The 17,283-nt window shown below is 42.1% G+C and overlaps 1 protein-coding gene and 1 long non-coding RNA gene across 3 annotated transcripts in view; one reads left to right on the top strand and one right to left on the bottom strand.

The window, feature by feature from the left end:
• XRN2 (5'-3' exoribonuclease 2) overlaps window positions 1-9,136 on the bottom strand; it is a 62,153-nt gene extending 53,017 nt beyond the window's left edge. Inside the window, exons 1-4 of one of the 2 annotated variants that reach the window (XM_026106038.2) lie at window positions 8,966-9,136; window positions 1,750-1,877; window positions 1,559-1,670; window positions 137-248 (exon numbers count right to left, since the gene is read on the bottom strand). In XM_026106038.2, coding sequence (XP_025961823.1) covers window positions 137-248; window positions 1,559-1,670; window positions 1,750-1,877; window positions 8,966-9,040 — 427 coding nt within the window. In that variant the 5' untranslated portion in view covers window positions 9,041-9,136. Of the gene's footprint in view, window positions 1-136; window positions 249-1,558; window positions 1,671-1,749; window positions 1,878-3,602; window positions 3,720-8,965 lie in introns of those variants that run through there. The other variant, XM_064509893.1, reaches the window with a different exon arrangement.
• LOC135327949 (uncharacterized) lies at window positions 9,102-15,439 on the top strand. Its single transcript, XR_010388627.1, has 2 exons — window positions 9,102-9,601; window positions 10,737-15,439. It is a non-coding gene; the product is annotated as an uncharacterized LOC135327949 (long non-coding RNA).
• Window positions 15,440-17,283: the final 1,844 nt, after the last annotated feature.

Here is a 17,283-nt window from a genome sequence, read left to right as displayed (position 1 = left end):
TATCCTCCTTCCCTCTGGTATTGCATAAATATCCACTGAGCAAGACATTCTTTTCTAAACTTTACTGAAAGGTTCAAAACAAAAAAGGTAATTCTCTCACTTGAAAAAACAATGTCGAATATGGTCACAAGTCTACCTTTTGCCAGAATTTCTTGTCTTATTTTTTGCTTCTCTTCCGCAGCTTCCATTCCCTCCTTTGATGCTCTGAATCTTCTTGATCGTTGCTGATTCATTTTCGCACGTGGAGCCTAACACATATATCATAATGCTTGGTTCAGTTATAGCAGGTAAAGAATAATTGTCTAGATGCAAATTGGTTTTGATTACTGAGATGAGTCTTTTGAAATTGGTCAGACTGTGATCACACAACCATTTCAGAAGACATAAATCTACACTGTAACTGAAACAGGGATTTCTGTTCCCACTTCCTGGCCATACCTCCCTTGTGTCACTGCTAGCTCTCATGATTGCACAGGGAGTCTCTGGACAAATTCCTGAACAACTGTCTCAGGTTTCTCAGTGAGGTAGCCCAACAGCATTCTCCCCTGTACCAACATCTCAGAAATGCACAAAGCTCAAGGATTCAAGGCTTCCCTTGCAAAATAAATGACACTTGCAAGTGAAATGTATCTGAGAAGCATTATTCACTACATATACTTTCGTCAACAAAAAACTGCTACAGTTGTATCCATATCGTATACATACACATGCTCTTTTGAAAATAAAAAGACTATAGAGCAGACAATAGATAGCTATTACTTAGGGCACATATTTTGAGGTTTTTAAAAGGACACATCAACATAGCTTTGGATTACTTCTATATACACAAATATCTTGGGAATTCCTGCACTTGGATTAAGGTAAAAATCTTTCTACCTAGTAGATTCTCATTTTAACTTTGAGAAACTGAGAAGGCTTGAGAAACAGCCAAATCCTAACAGTCCTACCAGGAGTCTGTTAGGCGATTTTAATGTTTCTCAATGAGACTATACAATCAAACTGGAAAAATTTTCATTAAAGCAAACTTTTTAAGAAAACATGATATCTTTCCAACTTTTTTTTTTTTTTTTTTTATTAGGCCAATTGATGTACATGAGGGAGATGGGAATAGGATAAGGAGAAAGACAAGCTTTCTGGCTTAAATGGCCTCTTAAGGATACTCAGTGAAATATTTCACAGCACAATTAAGTCACTGCCCATTTTAAGTGCATCTGCATAAACAGTTTTTTGGTCTTTCCTGACCTGCTGCATAAACTATCATTAAAGCCACAGAATAAAAGAACACAAGCAGTAGTTTCAGGGAGTTACGGTCCTACATAAGTTTTCTGCTTTCCACTACCAAAGTTCAAACCTCAACAAACTATATTAACCAGCTTACATAACCAATAAAACTCATGGATGGTTTTAATTACTATCACCAAAATTTAATTAACAGTATACTTTACTTGTAGTTTTTCATTTTGGAAAACTATTTCCCAAAGGATCTTATGCGAGCAGATGGCATCAACCCTAATTTTACAAACAGCCATTACCAGGAACCAAACATATCAGTACTTACTACTCCATCTATAGCCATGTAGAGAAGTCGCCTTGGTCTTACAATGTTGAAGATCCTGTCAATATACTCAAAAATCGCAACCATCATTTCATCTTCATTTTTGGGTGCTGGCCTAAAATATAGAACATTCAATTTAACATCTGAAACATTAAGAATAAATCCTATTTGCAAAAAGACAAAAACTGCCTTACTTGTCTTCTGGATGTGTACAAGGGTGGATTATACCATTCATATCCAAATACAGATTATCAAACTCCACCTCATTAGGATTAGGTTTGCTGGTATCAATTGAAGCCTTGACACCATTGCACTCTTTAGCCTGTGGAAACAGTTGAAAACAAATGTCTCAGTACATGATTATAGAAGTATCACAAATAACCAACAGAGGCATTAACACGTAGACTCAAAAGAGTAGATTTTTCCAAGGGCAGTAGGAAGAAAGCAACAATCTACCCACAACATAATTACCTGCAGATTCATGCTTGCACTATTAAGATAGCGTCATTTTAAGATGTGCCCATAGACTAGCACTACTCGAAGGTAATACAATGAGTTACAGCAGAGTTGGTTAATTTCTGTTGACTGGTATGTATTATGAATACTGTTTCAGGAAGTTTCCATACCTCATATTACCCCAAAAAAGAATTATTTTTACTGCCAGGACCACACAGACCTCCTTAAAAATTAACAAAGGACTTTAAAGTTTAGAATATGATCTAAAATAATTAGATTTATAACAAGTTTAGAACATAACATTAATATGATAAACAAGAGGATTCAAAAAAAATCTTTCTACTTTGAACAATTCCCCAGACTGACACATGTAAATAAACTTTCACCACTGTTTTTTCTCATCAATATTTAACTCCAAGTGACATAAACAGTTTGGGGGCTGGGAAGTAAAATTGATTCATCTATAGCTCATTAGATACTGGAGTAGATGACCTGACAAGCTTCCAAAAGTCAAAATAAATCAGCAGATCCTGATGAGCAAAGGAAGATGAAACTGAACTAAAAGGATGATTTCTTTCCAGCTTCCTTTATACAGAGGAAGGTGATCCTTCCCCCCAGCCAAATCTCCTTTTGAGTATATATGTCTTACTTTTCCTAGTAACTGCCAAATGCACTGGGATGCTCAGACCCCTGAACTCTCCAGCTGCCAACTTTGAGTTTGTCTGTGGATATATTTGAAATGCTGAATCAATTCTAGCCCTTATATTCTACTTCTGCAATATAAGCAGACTTCTGACTCTTAACACCTCACTTAATTTATGCCAGCACATTTTTTGTTGCCAGGCTGTTACCTAACAAACATGAAACTCAGGCCAGAGTTGAGACAGTAAACTCAATGATAAATTATAATCACCCTAAACCACCTGCAGTCATCTTGTAGCTCTGACATTCTTGAAAGCTTACAACAAACTGAACAAGGTGAACCCAGAGGTACAGGGAAAACAAATCCCAGATGAACATCCTGGAAGTAATAAGTAATTCCATTACTCCACTAAATGTCAAAACAATGTCATACTACATTATTTTACATTGCTGCTATGTCAACACAAAGTAGCTATCAGGCTGAAGAGAACAGTCTCTATAACTAGTCCCACAGCAAAAACTGGAGTTGGTATCTGTAATACCTACATAAAATAACTCATCCCCTTCTTTGAAGTATGGAAAACAATCAGTTTTGAAACACTGGTGAGGTCCAGCTCCACTCTACAAAAGTGTTTTAGCAACCATGTTTAATTTTGTTTCCCTACCACACAGTCCCTTTTTGAGATCCCTCACAAGGCCATTAGCAACACTCCCACAGTGATTATGACCAATCCACTTTCCTTTGCACAGGAATACAAGCAGTCAACACATTAAAGCCACTGCATCAAACGCTCATAACATCAGTGTCGGGAGAGACAAGAGCTGATAAAGGAAAAGTCAAATGCATTTTCAAATAAATTATGACTGGAAATGGATATAACACAATATTTGGACTCAAGAATACACAAGCAACCTCGTATAAAGTGAAAATTAAAAAAATTTACATTACGTTAGGACTATGATCACAGGATTAAATGAGACGGTAAGGAAAGCTGTCATATCACTGGTTCTCTCATTCATGTGGAATTTATCAGTAGCCGATGAGCACACATCAAGCATCGTCTCTGAAGTTACGTTTGCAGACTTGCTGTTGGGTACATAAAAATGATCCCAGATAATTTCCCAGATCTCTAATATGCATCTCAAACTATCATATTCAAGAGATGAAACTTGCAGGATCACCAACTGCCTTACAAACTTCCTTAGAGTAGCAGAAGTAGATGAACTTATTCCAGTCTTAGACGGTTAAAAAAAAAACTGGACCAAAGAAAACCAAAAAAACACACTAAGCCAAAACAAATCTTCAGTCATTATTTATATTTTTCACAGATACAGGTGTATGGAATTCTTTTAGCATAATTTTATGAAATTATTTTTTATAGTCCTGAACACTAAGTCCTTCTACTTCATTTTTTTTAATATATGAAAAATTTCTGCTAATGCACACACTGATCTTTCTTCTACTCTTCATACAAATTAATCAAATACTGACAGGAAATCTTGATCTATCACAAGGTTTAAGTTGATTCAGAATTTCTACAACACAAAAATCACTTGGTTTTAGCAGAAACCAATTCTCAAGCACAAACACTGGACTATAGCCTACTGTTTTTATAAAATTACTCTGGGCAACCAAGACCTTCAATTTTAAAAGAAAAAGAGTATTCATCCTGGCTTATATCAGATAATGGGACAAGAAACATGTCTTGTGTTCTGCTTGATCTTTCATCAAACCTCTTGCCAAAGCTAATTGTGACTCAGAAGATATCAAAGGCTTACAACTATGTGACATGGAAAATAAAATTGCCCTCTTCACAGATCTTATTTTCAGTCTTGAAGGTAAAGCAAAATAAGTAAGATCTCTTCCAGATGACTCGAAAGCCATTCGGTTTTCATCTGCATACTGCTATGTCAGCAGCTTTACCATTACATGCTCATAAACCTACCAAATTTTCAACGTAACAGTCTTGTAAAAGGATTAAGTATCTTGGAGTGATATCTCTGGTGATATAACTAAACTGTTTACTTTTAATCTACAGCCTCTTTTGAAATGATTGAAAATAGATCTTCAACTATGATACTTTTTTACTTGTAGCTTTATTAATTCATATGAATTTGATTAAGAATACTCTCCTGGATTGCATGTTATCTTCAAGATCTTCCTCTTATTCTTCCTGCTCATCTTAAGAAGAAGATTAATCAGATTCAAGAAAAAGAAATAATCTAGCAAGGTAAGAGAACAAGGATCAACTTCTTAATATTTCAAAGAGACAAGCTACCAAGAGATATAAAGTTTCTGATTACAAAGATTTATAAGCAATCCTAAAATACACACAGAACTGATTACATTGTAAGTGAAGTTTGAATCCCTCTACAGTAAGGCAAACCACAGCTTCTCATCATTTTTAGCTCTCAAATTCATGAGCAGATTTTAATATCAAAAATCATAACGAATACAATCCATACGGTGTGCTCAAAGTCAGAACAAAACTACATGGATAAGAATATCAGGATCTGACACTTCAGTTATGGTAAATCTAATTTGGTTTAATGGAATTTCTAGCGACAAGTGTTCTCTGTTAAAAGAAAAGGAAAACTTTGACAATCTTAATTGTATAAACAAAAAAGTTATACAATCACAAACTCAGTAAAACAAAAACTATACATATCTTTATTTTATCCAAACGTGAGAATAGTTGATCAAATACAGTTCAACTCAAATGCTTACAAATGTGATGGAAAAGGTAAGCCTTCTGCTCATAAACAAAACTCCACTTAATTGTTACAGATTGCAAATATATTTGCTATTTAAGTTGTGATTCCTTTTACATACACAGACCATTAAAGCATTATCCAGAAACAGTCAGACAAGCTTGTTAGACAAAAATCAAAATATCCGTTTGCAATATAGTAACAACAAACCTCTAAACCAATCTATTTTGTTTTGTCAAAACTGTATTTGCATCCCTTTGATCACCAGAACACCGCTTCAAAACATTACAACTAAACTTTGTCTTAAGGGATTTTATTCGTAACTAAGTCATGAGGCTACCTTGCCAGTATGGTCACAAATGTAACAGAACTGCTGTTTCCGCAGTCTAATTTTATTGCTGGAATGGATGTTTATCCACACAACTCTGATGTAATGAAGGAAAGGGGGAGCTGATGAATGAAAAACTTCAACTGCACAATTAATTATGATACAGACTGCGAGCGAAAGACCAAACTGCTCACCTTTGTGAGCTCCCTACTTTGGTAAAAAGGGGATAAAGTAAATTGCCTGGCATCAGTTATCCACATACGTGATGCAGAAGCATTTTTGGAAAGGGATAAAAGTCAAATAACAATGCTCCTGCTTGAGGAGTGACTGTTCAGGTTTCGAAGCACTAGGACACCTGAGAACAAGCAGGTACTTGAAAACACTAGGTAGGATATGCACACACACCTTCACATGTTAGTACTCCAAAGATCCACAGCCCCAGCTGTGAAAGAATAAATGTCATGTCACACACCCAATACCTGTAACTGGTAGAGATGCATCATTCTCCCATTCCATATAATATGCTTGCCTCCTATTTTTCCCCAGCACATACAAACACAAAACACTGTCCCTAAGAGACTTTGAAACTGAGGGTTACCCAGATCCTCAGAACAGATTACACAAGAAACAGCAGTTCTGCGAAGTGATCACAATAATCATTGCTAGCTGTCAACAGCTTATTCCAGAGGAAGTATTCATGTAAGCAGCTATTAAGGGAACCATACTTGCAAGCCCACGAACCATCTTTTGCTGGAATAATTACCCCATGTAGAAAAATACTCAAACCTCATCCATCCACTGGAGTCACAAATTCACTTCTTGCAGCTACAGGTAAAATAAGCTTCACACATTATGCTGAAGGAGGTTAACTGGTCTTCTCAGAAACCGTAATGTTAATAAACAAAAGAATAACATCATAATTGTTAAAGAGCCAGAACGTTTGATGGATCCAAATCTATCACTCCATTTTACCACCTGAATCTGAAAAGCAAGAATATTCTGAAAATTATGTGGCCTTTAAGAACACCTGAATGCTAACACTGATCTAAAGTCCTACCATCCACGTACATTAAAGCCTTGCTTAGAGAAAATAACAAGTCAAAAACTGTCAATACATAGTACAATCACTTTCTTTTCCTTTCCCTCATCTTCTCTACCTTTTCTGCACATTTCTATCTTCTTCACAGTGCAGTATTTCCCAGATGTGGAGAAAACTCTCCCAGGGAGGGACAGGACATATGGAAAAGGTACAGGACACAGCAGACATTCAGCGGGAACAAGTAGTTTCAAAAACAGGATTACAAGCAAGAGCAGCACCCAGCTAATACAGCCTGACAAAAGATGAACAATAGAAATCACTTGGAAAAGTATACAGGAAAAACAGTTTGGGAAACACTGATCCAAGGGTTTGTCTACCCAAAAAAATTACAGCAAAGTTAGCTCTAAAGAGAATAACTTGCCATATGTTTGCTGCACTGTAAAGCTATCATGATGTGGCTACTGAAACCAAATGCAAGTTTCTGTTCTCCCTGAAAGGCAAGACCCCCTGCAACTGCCGCAGCAGCTTCCAACTCCTACCACATCTCTTATGACGGCACAAGTGTTTGAGTGACCACAAAGTGAGGCAAACAAAGAAACCAATCCATCTGAAAACGAGCCTACCAAAAAAAGGTTGATTTTCAACTCTGTTATTTCCCAGAAAGGGCTCCACAAAAAAGCACACAGACATCCATGCAGGCGCAAGAGAGAGGACAAAGATGAACCATCAGGTGAGAAGAAGAAAAGCCAGTGCTTTAAGTGCCCTATTACACACAGGTCAGCTTAAAGAGATCAATAAACCTTATCTACTACAAGTTATGGATTAGTGGAGGCCATCTCCAGAGTCCAGCAGCTAGGCTGGGACTAATTCCTTACCAAAAGCAGTTTCTTTTCCTACAAAGAGCTGGATTTTAGAGGACGTCTTGGGAAAACCAACTCCCAGTTTGGGCAGCACATATTTCTCCTGTACTAAAAAATACCAGAAATGAGAGAACAAACCTGAAGCTGCTTAATGTTAAAGAATATAATGCCATGACCTCATCAACTGCTGTAGAGGCAGAAAGGAAATGAGCCATCTCAGCAACAGCTCTCACTTTGGTCAGCTTTAAGTCACACTGGAAGTGCACCTCCAGTGCTGGAGCAGAAATTACAGTATCCAGCTTTGGCAGAAGGTGAAAGTGTAGGGGCTCTGCAAAATTAGTATCATTTGAAAGGAGAAAAAGATTGTACAAATTCTCTAAGATTTTGGGTTTTAAACAAATCACACAGAACAAGTGTTTCCCCTTCCCTCCTTCCCCACCTAGAAAGCAAAAGCAGGAAGAACTTAAGATCTTGCTTAAAGTTTAGAATCATCTTCCTACTCTTTGGTGAGGTAAAATTTTTCTACATTCCCATTTAAAATATTTTTTTCCTGAAAAATAAAAACATGCACAAATTAAAACAAAAAAACCACCACTTAAATAAGCAAGGACTAAAAATCCCATCCCCCCTTAGGCACTGTAGTTTAATCTTCTTTGCAGCATCCCTTTTTGATTTCTAGACAAACAGTACCATTAGATATCTTCTAGCAGAGAAGCAAAACATCACTTTATGCTTTTTATATATATACTTTATATATGTGTGCAAACATATATATGCATACATGTATATATATGTGTGCGTATATATATAAAAATAATTTTTCCTTGGCAGATCATTTTAAAGTGAAGTTTAGAAAGGTTTGGTTAAAAGGAGAACAATCCTTGTAAGGGATACAGCTGTTCTTCATTTTGTATCCTTACACTATACGTGCACATGAACATAAAAATTAAAGCAACACAAGTTGTTTTGCACTATTTATACTTCACCACTCATACTCTTCAAGACAGACAGCTTCACTTTTATTTTGAAATATGATGAAAGACAGCGACTACGAAGAACGTATCTTCACGCAGCAGGAGGTATCCTCACTAGCCCTTTTCCTGTTCCCCGCACGTTTTACCAAAGGCTTTTATAAAACGTAAACTTTTGCCCTAAGCAACACCCCCCCCCCCCCGCCACGGCGGCCTTTAGGGGGCTCCCCCCGACACGGCGGCCGTTTGGGAGCTCCCCCCCTCCCCACGGCGGCCGTTAGGGAGTCGCCCCCCCCCCCCCACGGCGGCCGTTAGGGAGTCGCCCCATCCCCCCCAACAGCGGCCGTTAGGGCCCCCACCCCCATTCCGGGAGCAGGAGGCCCAAGGCAGCCCGAGCCTCACCTTCTCCTCCACGCAGTTGACGATGATGGACGGGTACTTGCGGCTGAGCCAGCGGAAGAAAGCCGGGACTCCCATAGCTGAGGGCAGCAGCGGCCGCGGGAGCGGAAAGCGGCTGCAGCCCCAAGCACGGGAAGGCGACAAGCGCTTCCGGGAGCAGGGGGCAGCGCGGGGCAGCCTGGGGCAGCGCTGTCACGTGGGGCGCGAGGCGGGCGCGCCTCGGGGGCGTCATGTTGGAGCCGGGCGCGTGCAGTGCGCAGGCGCGCGGCCGCCATGGCGGCGCCCCTTGGGGCTGGGGCCGCTGCTCGGGGATGTGGTTAGGCGGCGGCCGCCAGGCTCCGGGGCACCTCGGTCTCACAAGCTGCACGGCTGGTCGGTGCGTTTTGCCAGCGTCGCAAGAAGCAGCGAAGAGAAATGGTGTCCCAGCCGCTGGCGCGTCGCGTCGCATAAGCACCCGGTATTGGGTTGTGCGTTAGGTGACGCGGAGGTGGGATTAAGCCGTGGATATTAAATGGGGTTAACGTGGGCAGGGCCTTGTGACCTGCTCTGCCGTTTTCTATTGTTGCTCCTCTTATAAAATCTCTGACTTGAATACATTTCCCCAGGAACTTTGTACTGGCGTTACATCTCTTGTATCAGGTAAAGATTGTCCTTTATCTGTTCCTTACAAAATGTTCCCTGATTGAAGTTTGCTATTGTAGTGCTTTTCCTTCTGGAGTTTAGTATATAGCAAGACAGGGTAGTATTAATGTTTTGTTTGTATTGATGGGCGATCAGTTGTCTTTCTGATAATGCTGAAAAAAACAAGACAGCAGCACTAGCAAATACAAGTGAAATATGATCGTCTTATCTTATAATTACTTGTGTAAACAAGCTCTGGAAATATTTAATACTGCAACAAGCATTTCCTTGTAAAGACGATCCATATTTTGCTGCAAAAAACATAGCTAGGCCTTGCCAATATCCTTAAGCAAAACTCATGCTACAGAAATCGGTGACCTGGAGTCCTCAATGAAGGAGCATGCTTAGCGCTTGCTATGTGGAAGCACAACTTTCAAAGAATAAGAGATGCAACACAGAGGCAGCTGAGTGAGAGGACTGCTGTTGTGCCAGATACGCATTTGTGCACCCGTGAACGATAGAACATGGAGGCTTTTCTTTTGCAAAAAACAGCCATGGAAGTCTACCACTAGAGAAAAATAACCCTTTGACAAAAAATTGTAATAGCTTCTGCCCAGCATCCAATTTAGAGACAAGATGGGCTACCCAAATATTGTCTTAGTCCTTCCTTGAAAGAACAGAGAGGACCATGTTTGCCATCATTGACTGTGCAGTGAACTGCAGGTGTGCTGGACTGGCAACAAAGAACGAATTCACCCCTGGCAGAATGAGGCTAAAAAAGCACATTTCTCTTGCCAACAGCCTGCATGTTACAAGTTCACCACTTCAGAATTTCAGTGTCGTCAGCTGGTAGTTAAAGAGCCAGGAAAATCCCAGCACTCTGTGCTTCAAGACTAGAGAATATCGATGAAAGGCCCTGCGCATGCCTTTACCTGTGCCTTGCCAGAGCATTGCCTCTCCCAGGAACAAGAGCCTGTCTCAGTGAGATGACTACAGGCTCCTGCTGTTCCGAATTCAGATGCTGCTGAGGATAGTGAACCCCCTGCTCCAATCCGGCTTCGTATTAAGTGGCCGTAGGAAGCAGCAGTTCTCCGCTGCCCTGATGTCTCCTGAATACAGCTATAGCCATTGTGTATCATGCTTATCTCTGCAGGATCTCAGCACAGTGGAAACAGGAGCTTCATCTCCCGCAGAAAGGGCCAACTTCTGCCAGAGCAAGACAACAGCTCCCCACCAGCATGGACCTGGGAAGAGCAGAGTTCCCTCCCTCACTGAGAAGTGAGCTACTGCCCAGCAGCAATGTTTTGCTTCTGCTTTTTGCAACCTTCCACAACTATTTTCAGTCTGACCCACGTCAAATACTGGTTGAAACAGATAGTAAACCCTAACGCACACACACACAGGGGTCAAAATGAGCCAGTCTACAAGGAAAAGCTGTACTGGCCCTTCTCAAAACATCATCTCTTGCAGAAACAGATCTGTATAGGACCTGCAAAGTTTCTGTTTCAACCAGTGTGTTATATATTTACAGGCACACACACACATGCACACTTATATGAATGCGTGCACATGCGCTCTCCACATTCCTAAATGGGCTACTTTTCTTCCCAAATTTCTTCAATTCAGGCAGACACCACTCTATAAAAATCGTTGTAGACTTACTTTACCTCTGAAAGTCTGTTAAGTGCCCACACAGAGGATCTATTTCAGCTCACCGTATATCTGCATTGATCCAGGCTTTTCGTCAGCACCCATGAGCTAACTTGTTTTTGTGAGCGTACTTCCAGGGGCATGAGCCGAAGTTTGGTCTTAACTCAGTACAACTCTGCCAGAGGTGAAGTGTGTGTATGTGACAAACGTGAAAAAGAATGAAGCACCAAGTCATTGCACATTCACAACAGAAATATATTGAGACGTTTTTGTTACAGTATTTTCCTTAGAAGAATGTTATACTGCTTTAAATCTGTTAAGGCTGTATTGATTACAATCCTACTGTCCATCAGCATCATCCATCATCATCTTTGGGCCACCAGTATGACGGTCATGAAGGAACAAAACAAAGTTGACTGGCAGAATGTTTCACATCTGATGAGTCTGTGCACAATAAGAGTATAATAAATCATACTCTGGAGGAACTCAGCTATCGCTTAAATACCAAAGGAGAGATACTGCCTCAGCAGAAATTCCCAAAGCCATCTGTCATCTGTCATTAGTTCTGTGTCTATGGCTGAGCTGGACTGAGGGAATGGAAAGCACCACGGACTAGTGGTGGGCTAGATAGGCTCCTTGTATCATGCAAGGAGATTTAAAGTGGACTGACATCAAGAATCCAGAATTGCTCTAAATGAGCTTAAAACTACAGAGGCAGTACGGGTTTGATACAATGTTATTTAGCAGTGCAGGCTGCCAGAGAGACTTTTTCCACATGAGCTTGTGTCTGACATTCACTGAAAAGTGTTTAGCCATAGTCTATCTGTGGTGCAACAATTTGGTGCGCTTACATTTAGCAGATGGCTAGGGCCCTCAGTAATGAATTATCACAGCCTAAGGATGAGCAGAAAAAGACAGCAAGGAGGGATGAACCAGGCACCAACCCTAGTATGATGGGTTCAGACATTCGTTCTGCTAGTTCCTCTGGGTGGCATTAAGCTCCCAGCATGCTGCTAGGTGGGCTGAATCATAGATCCTGAAGATGTCTAAATACTCTTGGGGCTACTGGATTTCTATAGGCACTGGTGGACTTCTGAGGTCACCTAACCCAGGGCTGAGGAGACTGAAGCAGTTCTGAGGATCTCCAAAGGATGCCCAAGCATGTTGCGGTTCACAGGCTGTTTGCCCTCTCTGTCCTAACCATTTCAGCTGTGAAGCCTGAGCTGACCAGTGTCCCCAAGGGGGATTAATACCCAGAAAAAAAGGAAACATATGCACCAGGGAACACCTCTTTCTCTTGAAATTCCAGGCTTACAGTACTCACCTGACACATCAGACATTTCTGAGACAGGTTTGCCTCAGATCCACTTTCTTCCTGATGCAGAGCAAATGCTTGAGTTTGTGTCTTGTGAATTGTGCCCAGCAGTCACTGGACTATGTCTTACCCTCGGTAATGGTAAGGATCTGACCATTACCTGCAGACTGATTTCTCAGCTTGACCTCACACCTACCTCATGACCAAGGACTTGCCTACTGCTCTGGACTCTTGGTTGAACCTGGCTGCCCTCTCTGGGCCTGCCCTGCTCACCTTGCTCAGGGATGGGGGGGGTGGGGGTGGGGGGCGGTCAGGCTCTGGCCAGCGAGGGCTCTGCCTTGCCAGCTGAGTTACTGCACTTGACTCCCTGTCCCATAGGGAACAGCCAGCATCGCTGCTCTCTGATGCTCTCTCCCATCCTGGCCTGGCATCCTGCTTTTTTTTCCTGAATCTGTGGGTGGAAACTCACCCAAGGAAGAATCTTGGCCTCACCTTCCTCTGTACCAGCATCAAGGAGGTGGTGAGCAGCTTTCCACGGGCAAAGGGAAGGTTATGCCCATGTTTTCCACACCTCGTCCCCATTCAAGGAGTATTTCCACTCCAGGCTCTGTTGTGCCTCCATTCCCTTGGTGGCCAGCATGGTTGTGTCTGCGACACGAGGCGATTAGTGCAGATTCAGACGCAAGCCCCACAGGCTCACTAGGACCAGCAGTGCTGGGTGATTGAGGGGGGGTTGGATGTTTACAGCATGGGATGAGGACTGACACAGCTAGGTCTGTGCTTAGCTCATGGTATAGACACACTCAAAGCAGAGAAATGAGGGCAAGTGAAAACTGAAGACTTTTACACTGACTGTAGCAGGAGGAACTGATGAAAACTCAAAGACATGAGACACATCACTCTTGAGATGAGATGATGAGTGCATCAGTCTTTGTGGTCACATACCTAACTGGGCAAGTTCATAAGCTCCTAACATCTCAGCACAAAGTCAGAGGTGGACCTTAATTCAATCCAGGCTGGGAGATTTTAGGAGGAACCAGGCAGAAACAATACATTGGGCTGGAAATTGTTTAAATGGCACAGGATGCTCCTGCGAATGTATTAGCACTTCAAATACTGTAGTCAAAAGCTTTCCTTGCTGTCTTTGTAGCATATGACATTTTTCTTCTATAGGAAATAAAAGACATGTCTGGAGAAAGGAACTGCAGTACCAATCCATCCACTCTAGCAGTAGAGGGAATCCATTTTTCTCCTGGCAGAAGGAAATTATAATTAGATATCAACAGAGGTACCTGAGGGACCTGCAGCCCCATCCCAAGCCTGCCTCTCTCAGCCCAGAAATGCCATCTCTCACCTCTTTCTTGTTGCTATGGGGCAAGAGGGGGTCCCAGTGACGGCCCCACATCCCGGCCTGACCTACTGCGCTCTGGCTTCCTGTGGGAGGGAAGAGCCCTGGCAGGCAAAGCTTTAAAGCAGGGCTGCTTTAACCAGCAGCAGCCACACAGCAAGGATGGCTGCTTTCCTGCTCTCTGCCACCGCACAGGCATGAGGCCGACTAAATCGGCTCGAGGCTCCTCTCCCCGCCATCCAGGTCTGGATTGCAAGCTACTGGATTGCACCTACTCCATTGCCCCCCAGCCTGCTTTGCCACCCCTCTCCAGCAGCCTTAAGGTCAATTTGCTTCAGACAGTTGGGAAGGGTATTTTCGTCACAAAGTGGGTGGGTGATCTCCACTACTCACTTCTGTCCATAATGGGGTCGCTGCAGCATTAGAGCCACATTTTAAAACCCTTAGCAGCCTCTCTTCGTCCCGCAGCAAGAACTGATCATGCATTTCTCACTGGCAGTCCGTGCAGCCCCAGCTGCTACACAACAGGGGTGGCTGGGCGTGCACTGCTTGCCCTCCTCTTTCATCCTCATACCTTAACCACACTGTTATTCAGCCCGTATTTACTTCAACAGCAGCAAGACCCAGGAATGACTACAGCACATAAACACATCCCCTAGCTGGAGCAAGGAACAGATGACCGGACTGGTTTTTGTGTTTTTTTTTTTTAATATACATGTAAAGGCAACTCCACAGTTTGTTAAGGTAAAAAATTGGGAAGGGCAGGGGGATCTTTGCTGTTTTGGGGCAGAGGTTGTATCAGCTGGACAACCCATGACAGAAGGGATCACAGGAGCCTTATTCCAAATTTGCCTGTGGTCTAATAGGCACAGAAATGCCTGGCACAGGGGAGAAGGATGTTCACGCCTGTGATGAAGCAGCAATGCCCTCAGCCTAGCGTCCCCCACACGAAGGAGAGCGCTCCTGCCCAGCCTGCTGGAGAAACAGCACGGCCGGCTCCTGCCCCGGCTGGGATCTAGGCAGTTGCTGAGTCCAGCTGTCTCGCGTTACATCAGCCCTGGTCATAAACTGATCGAGCTTCCTCTTTACTAGCAGCTGATTTTCCAGGAGTTGGACTACAGCACAAGGACAACACTTCACCATTGCCAATGCCAAACTCAGAATCAACTATGGAATTAAGCAAGCCAACAGACAACTATAGTGAGGGTTTCTTCCGTTCTCATTTTCAAGCCTTCTGAGAGCCTTTATTTCATATTCTCAAGCTTGTCTCGGACTGCAAACTCATTTTGTTAAATAGAATATTGTAACCATTTTTAAATTGTTTTTGATGGACTGGGCCCAAAGATTGGTGCCTGTATTCTAAGATGCAGTACTGCTTTGCAGCAGAGTTTAATTGGGGTGCCATTTTTGCTTTTGAACTTATTGTAATTATGAACAGATTTTTTTTTTCATATGTCCCCTGGTTTCTCCCTTCGAAAGAAAATCTCGTGTTTAATGAACTTAATTTTAGATAAAAGGAATTAAAAGAAGAAAATTAAAAATGCATGAAGCTCCTAGAATCATTCAGTTACTGTGATGTCCATACAGCAATACCAACGTGGATATTACAAAGCAAGTAAAAGCAGAAAATCACTGAGGATTTCCCCATGTAAATGCTGTTCTATTCCAAAATGTGCTGAATTAGAAATGTACATTTTATGCATTTCTTCTTCTTGATCTCTTGCAGAATAAGATAAAGATCAAACATGCCAGCTTGCCCTGAGCAGCGTATGTATGCATAACCCAGACTGCTTGCTTTCTTTTTTCAAAAACACATTTAGTTCTGTAGTCAAGCTATTAGAATACATGCAAGTGTCAGAAGAAGATGGTCTTTGCATTCATATTGCAACAAAAGCAGCAGCCAGGCTGGTCAGAGGTAATACCACTAATGAACAGTCGTGGTCTAGAAAGTTTCCAGCAAAACAGAGACACGTGGCTGATTCAGCCACTAAGTATTACCACCCAAATACAGTTTTCTTAGAAAGCACAGAGGGAATCGAAGAAATAGATTTTGACTGTCAGCAGCAAGGAACCAGAATTGTCTTCGCCTCCCTCCATCTTCTTGCCTTGCTGGAGACGGGATTTGTAGCTAAAAGCTCAGATTTGAGGGCTTGGTCAGACCCGAAAAGGAATGAGGATCCCGTGAGTGATGGGGATTTGAAGGGTGTTCATCACCTCCGTGCTGCTCACAGGAGACTGCCAAATCAGAACAGTTCAGGCAAGCCCGAGCCAAGCTGCAGAGCATGAGGCTTGGAGCAGCAGGCTGACAAAGCTCCTCCGAAGTGGATTGCCTCAGAGAAGGCTAAGAGTCAACTCAGGGCTTCAAGATCTGTCTGCCTCTGAGACCGTCTCTGGCTGTATTTAGGGAAGGAAAAAAAAAAAAGGCATAACCCATTGGTTAAAGCTAAAGCTCAACACGCTCACAGAAGTAATGAAGTGCAGTTTTAACAGGGCAGTAATAACCACTAGAACAGTTTATAGAGGGGGTTGAGAGATCCTCACTGTGAAGCGTTTACTTCCAGGCTGGATGTCTCTCCAGAAGACACAACTATATTGGTTTGATGAAGAGTTCACCGGGGAAAGCTTCTCCTCTGCATTACAGGAAATCAGGCTAGATACTTCAAACATTCCTCTGGCCTTAATCAAGGAAGAGTTAAGCCATTTAACCCCCTCGTAGCTGAGTCACAATTTCAGTCTCTCTCCTTGCCCCCTCTGTCAAAGACAGAATCACTTGTGGAGGTGTTTAATCATTTGTACAGTCCTAGGACAAAGCATACCAAAAGTCAAGTACTAAAGTATTTAAAGAAAATGCACTAAAGAAGATCCATCTAGCCTAATGCCCTGTTCCCATTGGCCACCACTAGCAGATGTTTCAGAAAGGAAGGAGACGGAGTCACCCTTGCCTGGGTAGAGCCTCTCAGCATCTCCCACTCAGCAGTTTACACCCTGGAGAAAGAATATTCACCTAGATCACACTGTTAAACAGCTACTGACGGTTCTCTTTTTGCATTCATTTGTCTAATCCCATTTTTGAAACCTATTTACAGTTTTATATCAGTTTAGTTTTGGGCAGGTGGCAAAATAGCTTTTGTTTCAAAAAGAATATATATATATATATATATCTCAAGGTGCATTTTCATGAACTCCTACAAACAAAAGCCTATTCTTTTTTATTGTGGGTGGAAGTTTTACCCAAAATCAGTCCCTGGAGATGACAGGTAAAAGAGGGAAAAGTATGCCACAGGCAGTCCTTGCTCCTGAGACTCTCCTGACCAGGTAGTTCAGCCATGCTGCAAGGTGCGTAACATTCATTTCTGTGAGACTTGTAGTGAATTCAGCTCCAAGGTG

Source organism: Dromaius novaehollandiae, chromosome 3 (genome assembly GCF_036370855.1).
Source record: "Dromaius novaehollandiae isolate bDroNov1 chromosome 3, bDroNov1.hap1, whole genome shotgun sequence".
Classification (NCBI taxonomy): domain Eukaryota; kingdom Metazoa; phylum Chordata; class Aves; order Casuariiformes; family Dromaiidae; genus Dromaius; species Dromaius novaehollandiae.
The sequence above is the reverse complement of the archived record's forward strand: the minus strand, read 5'-3'. Positions and strand labels throughout refer to the sequence as shown.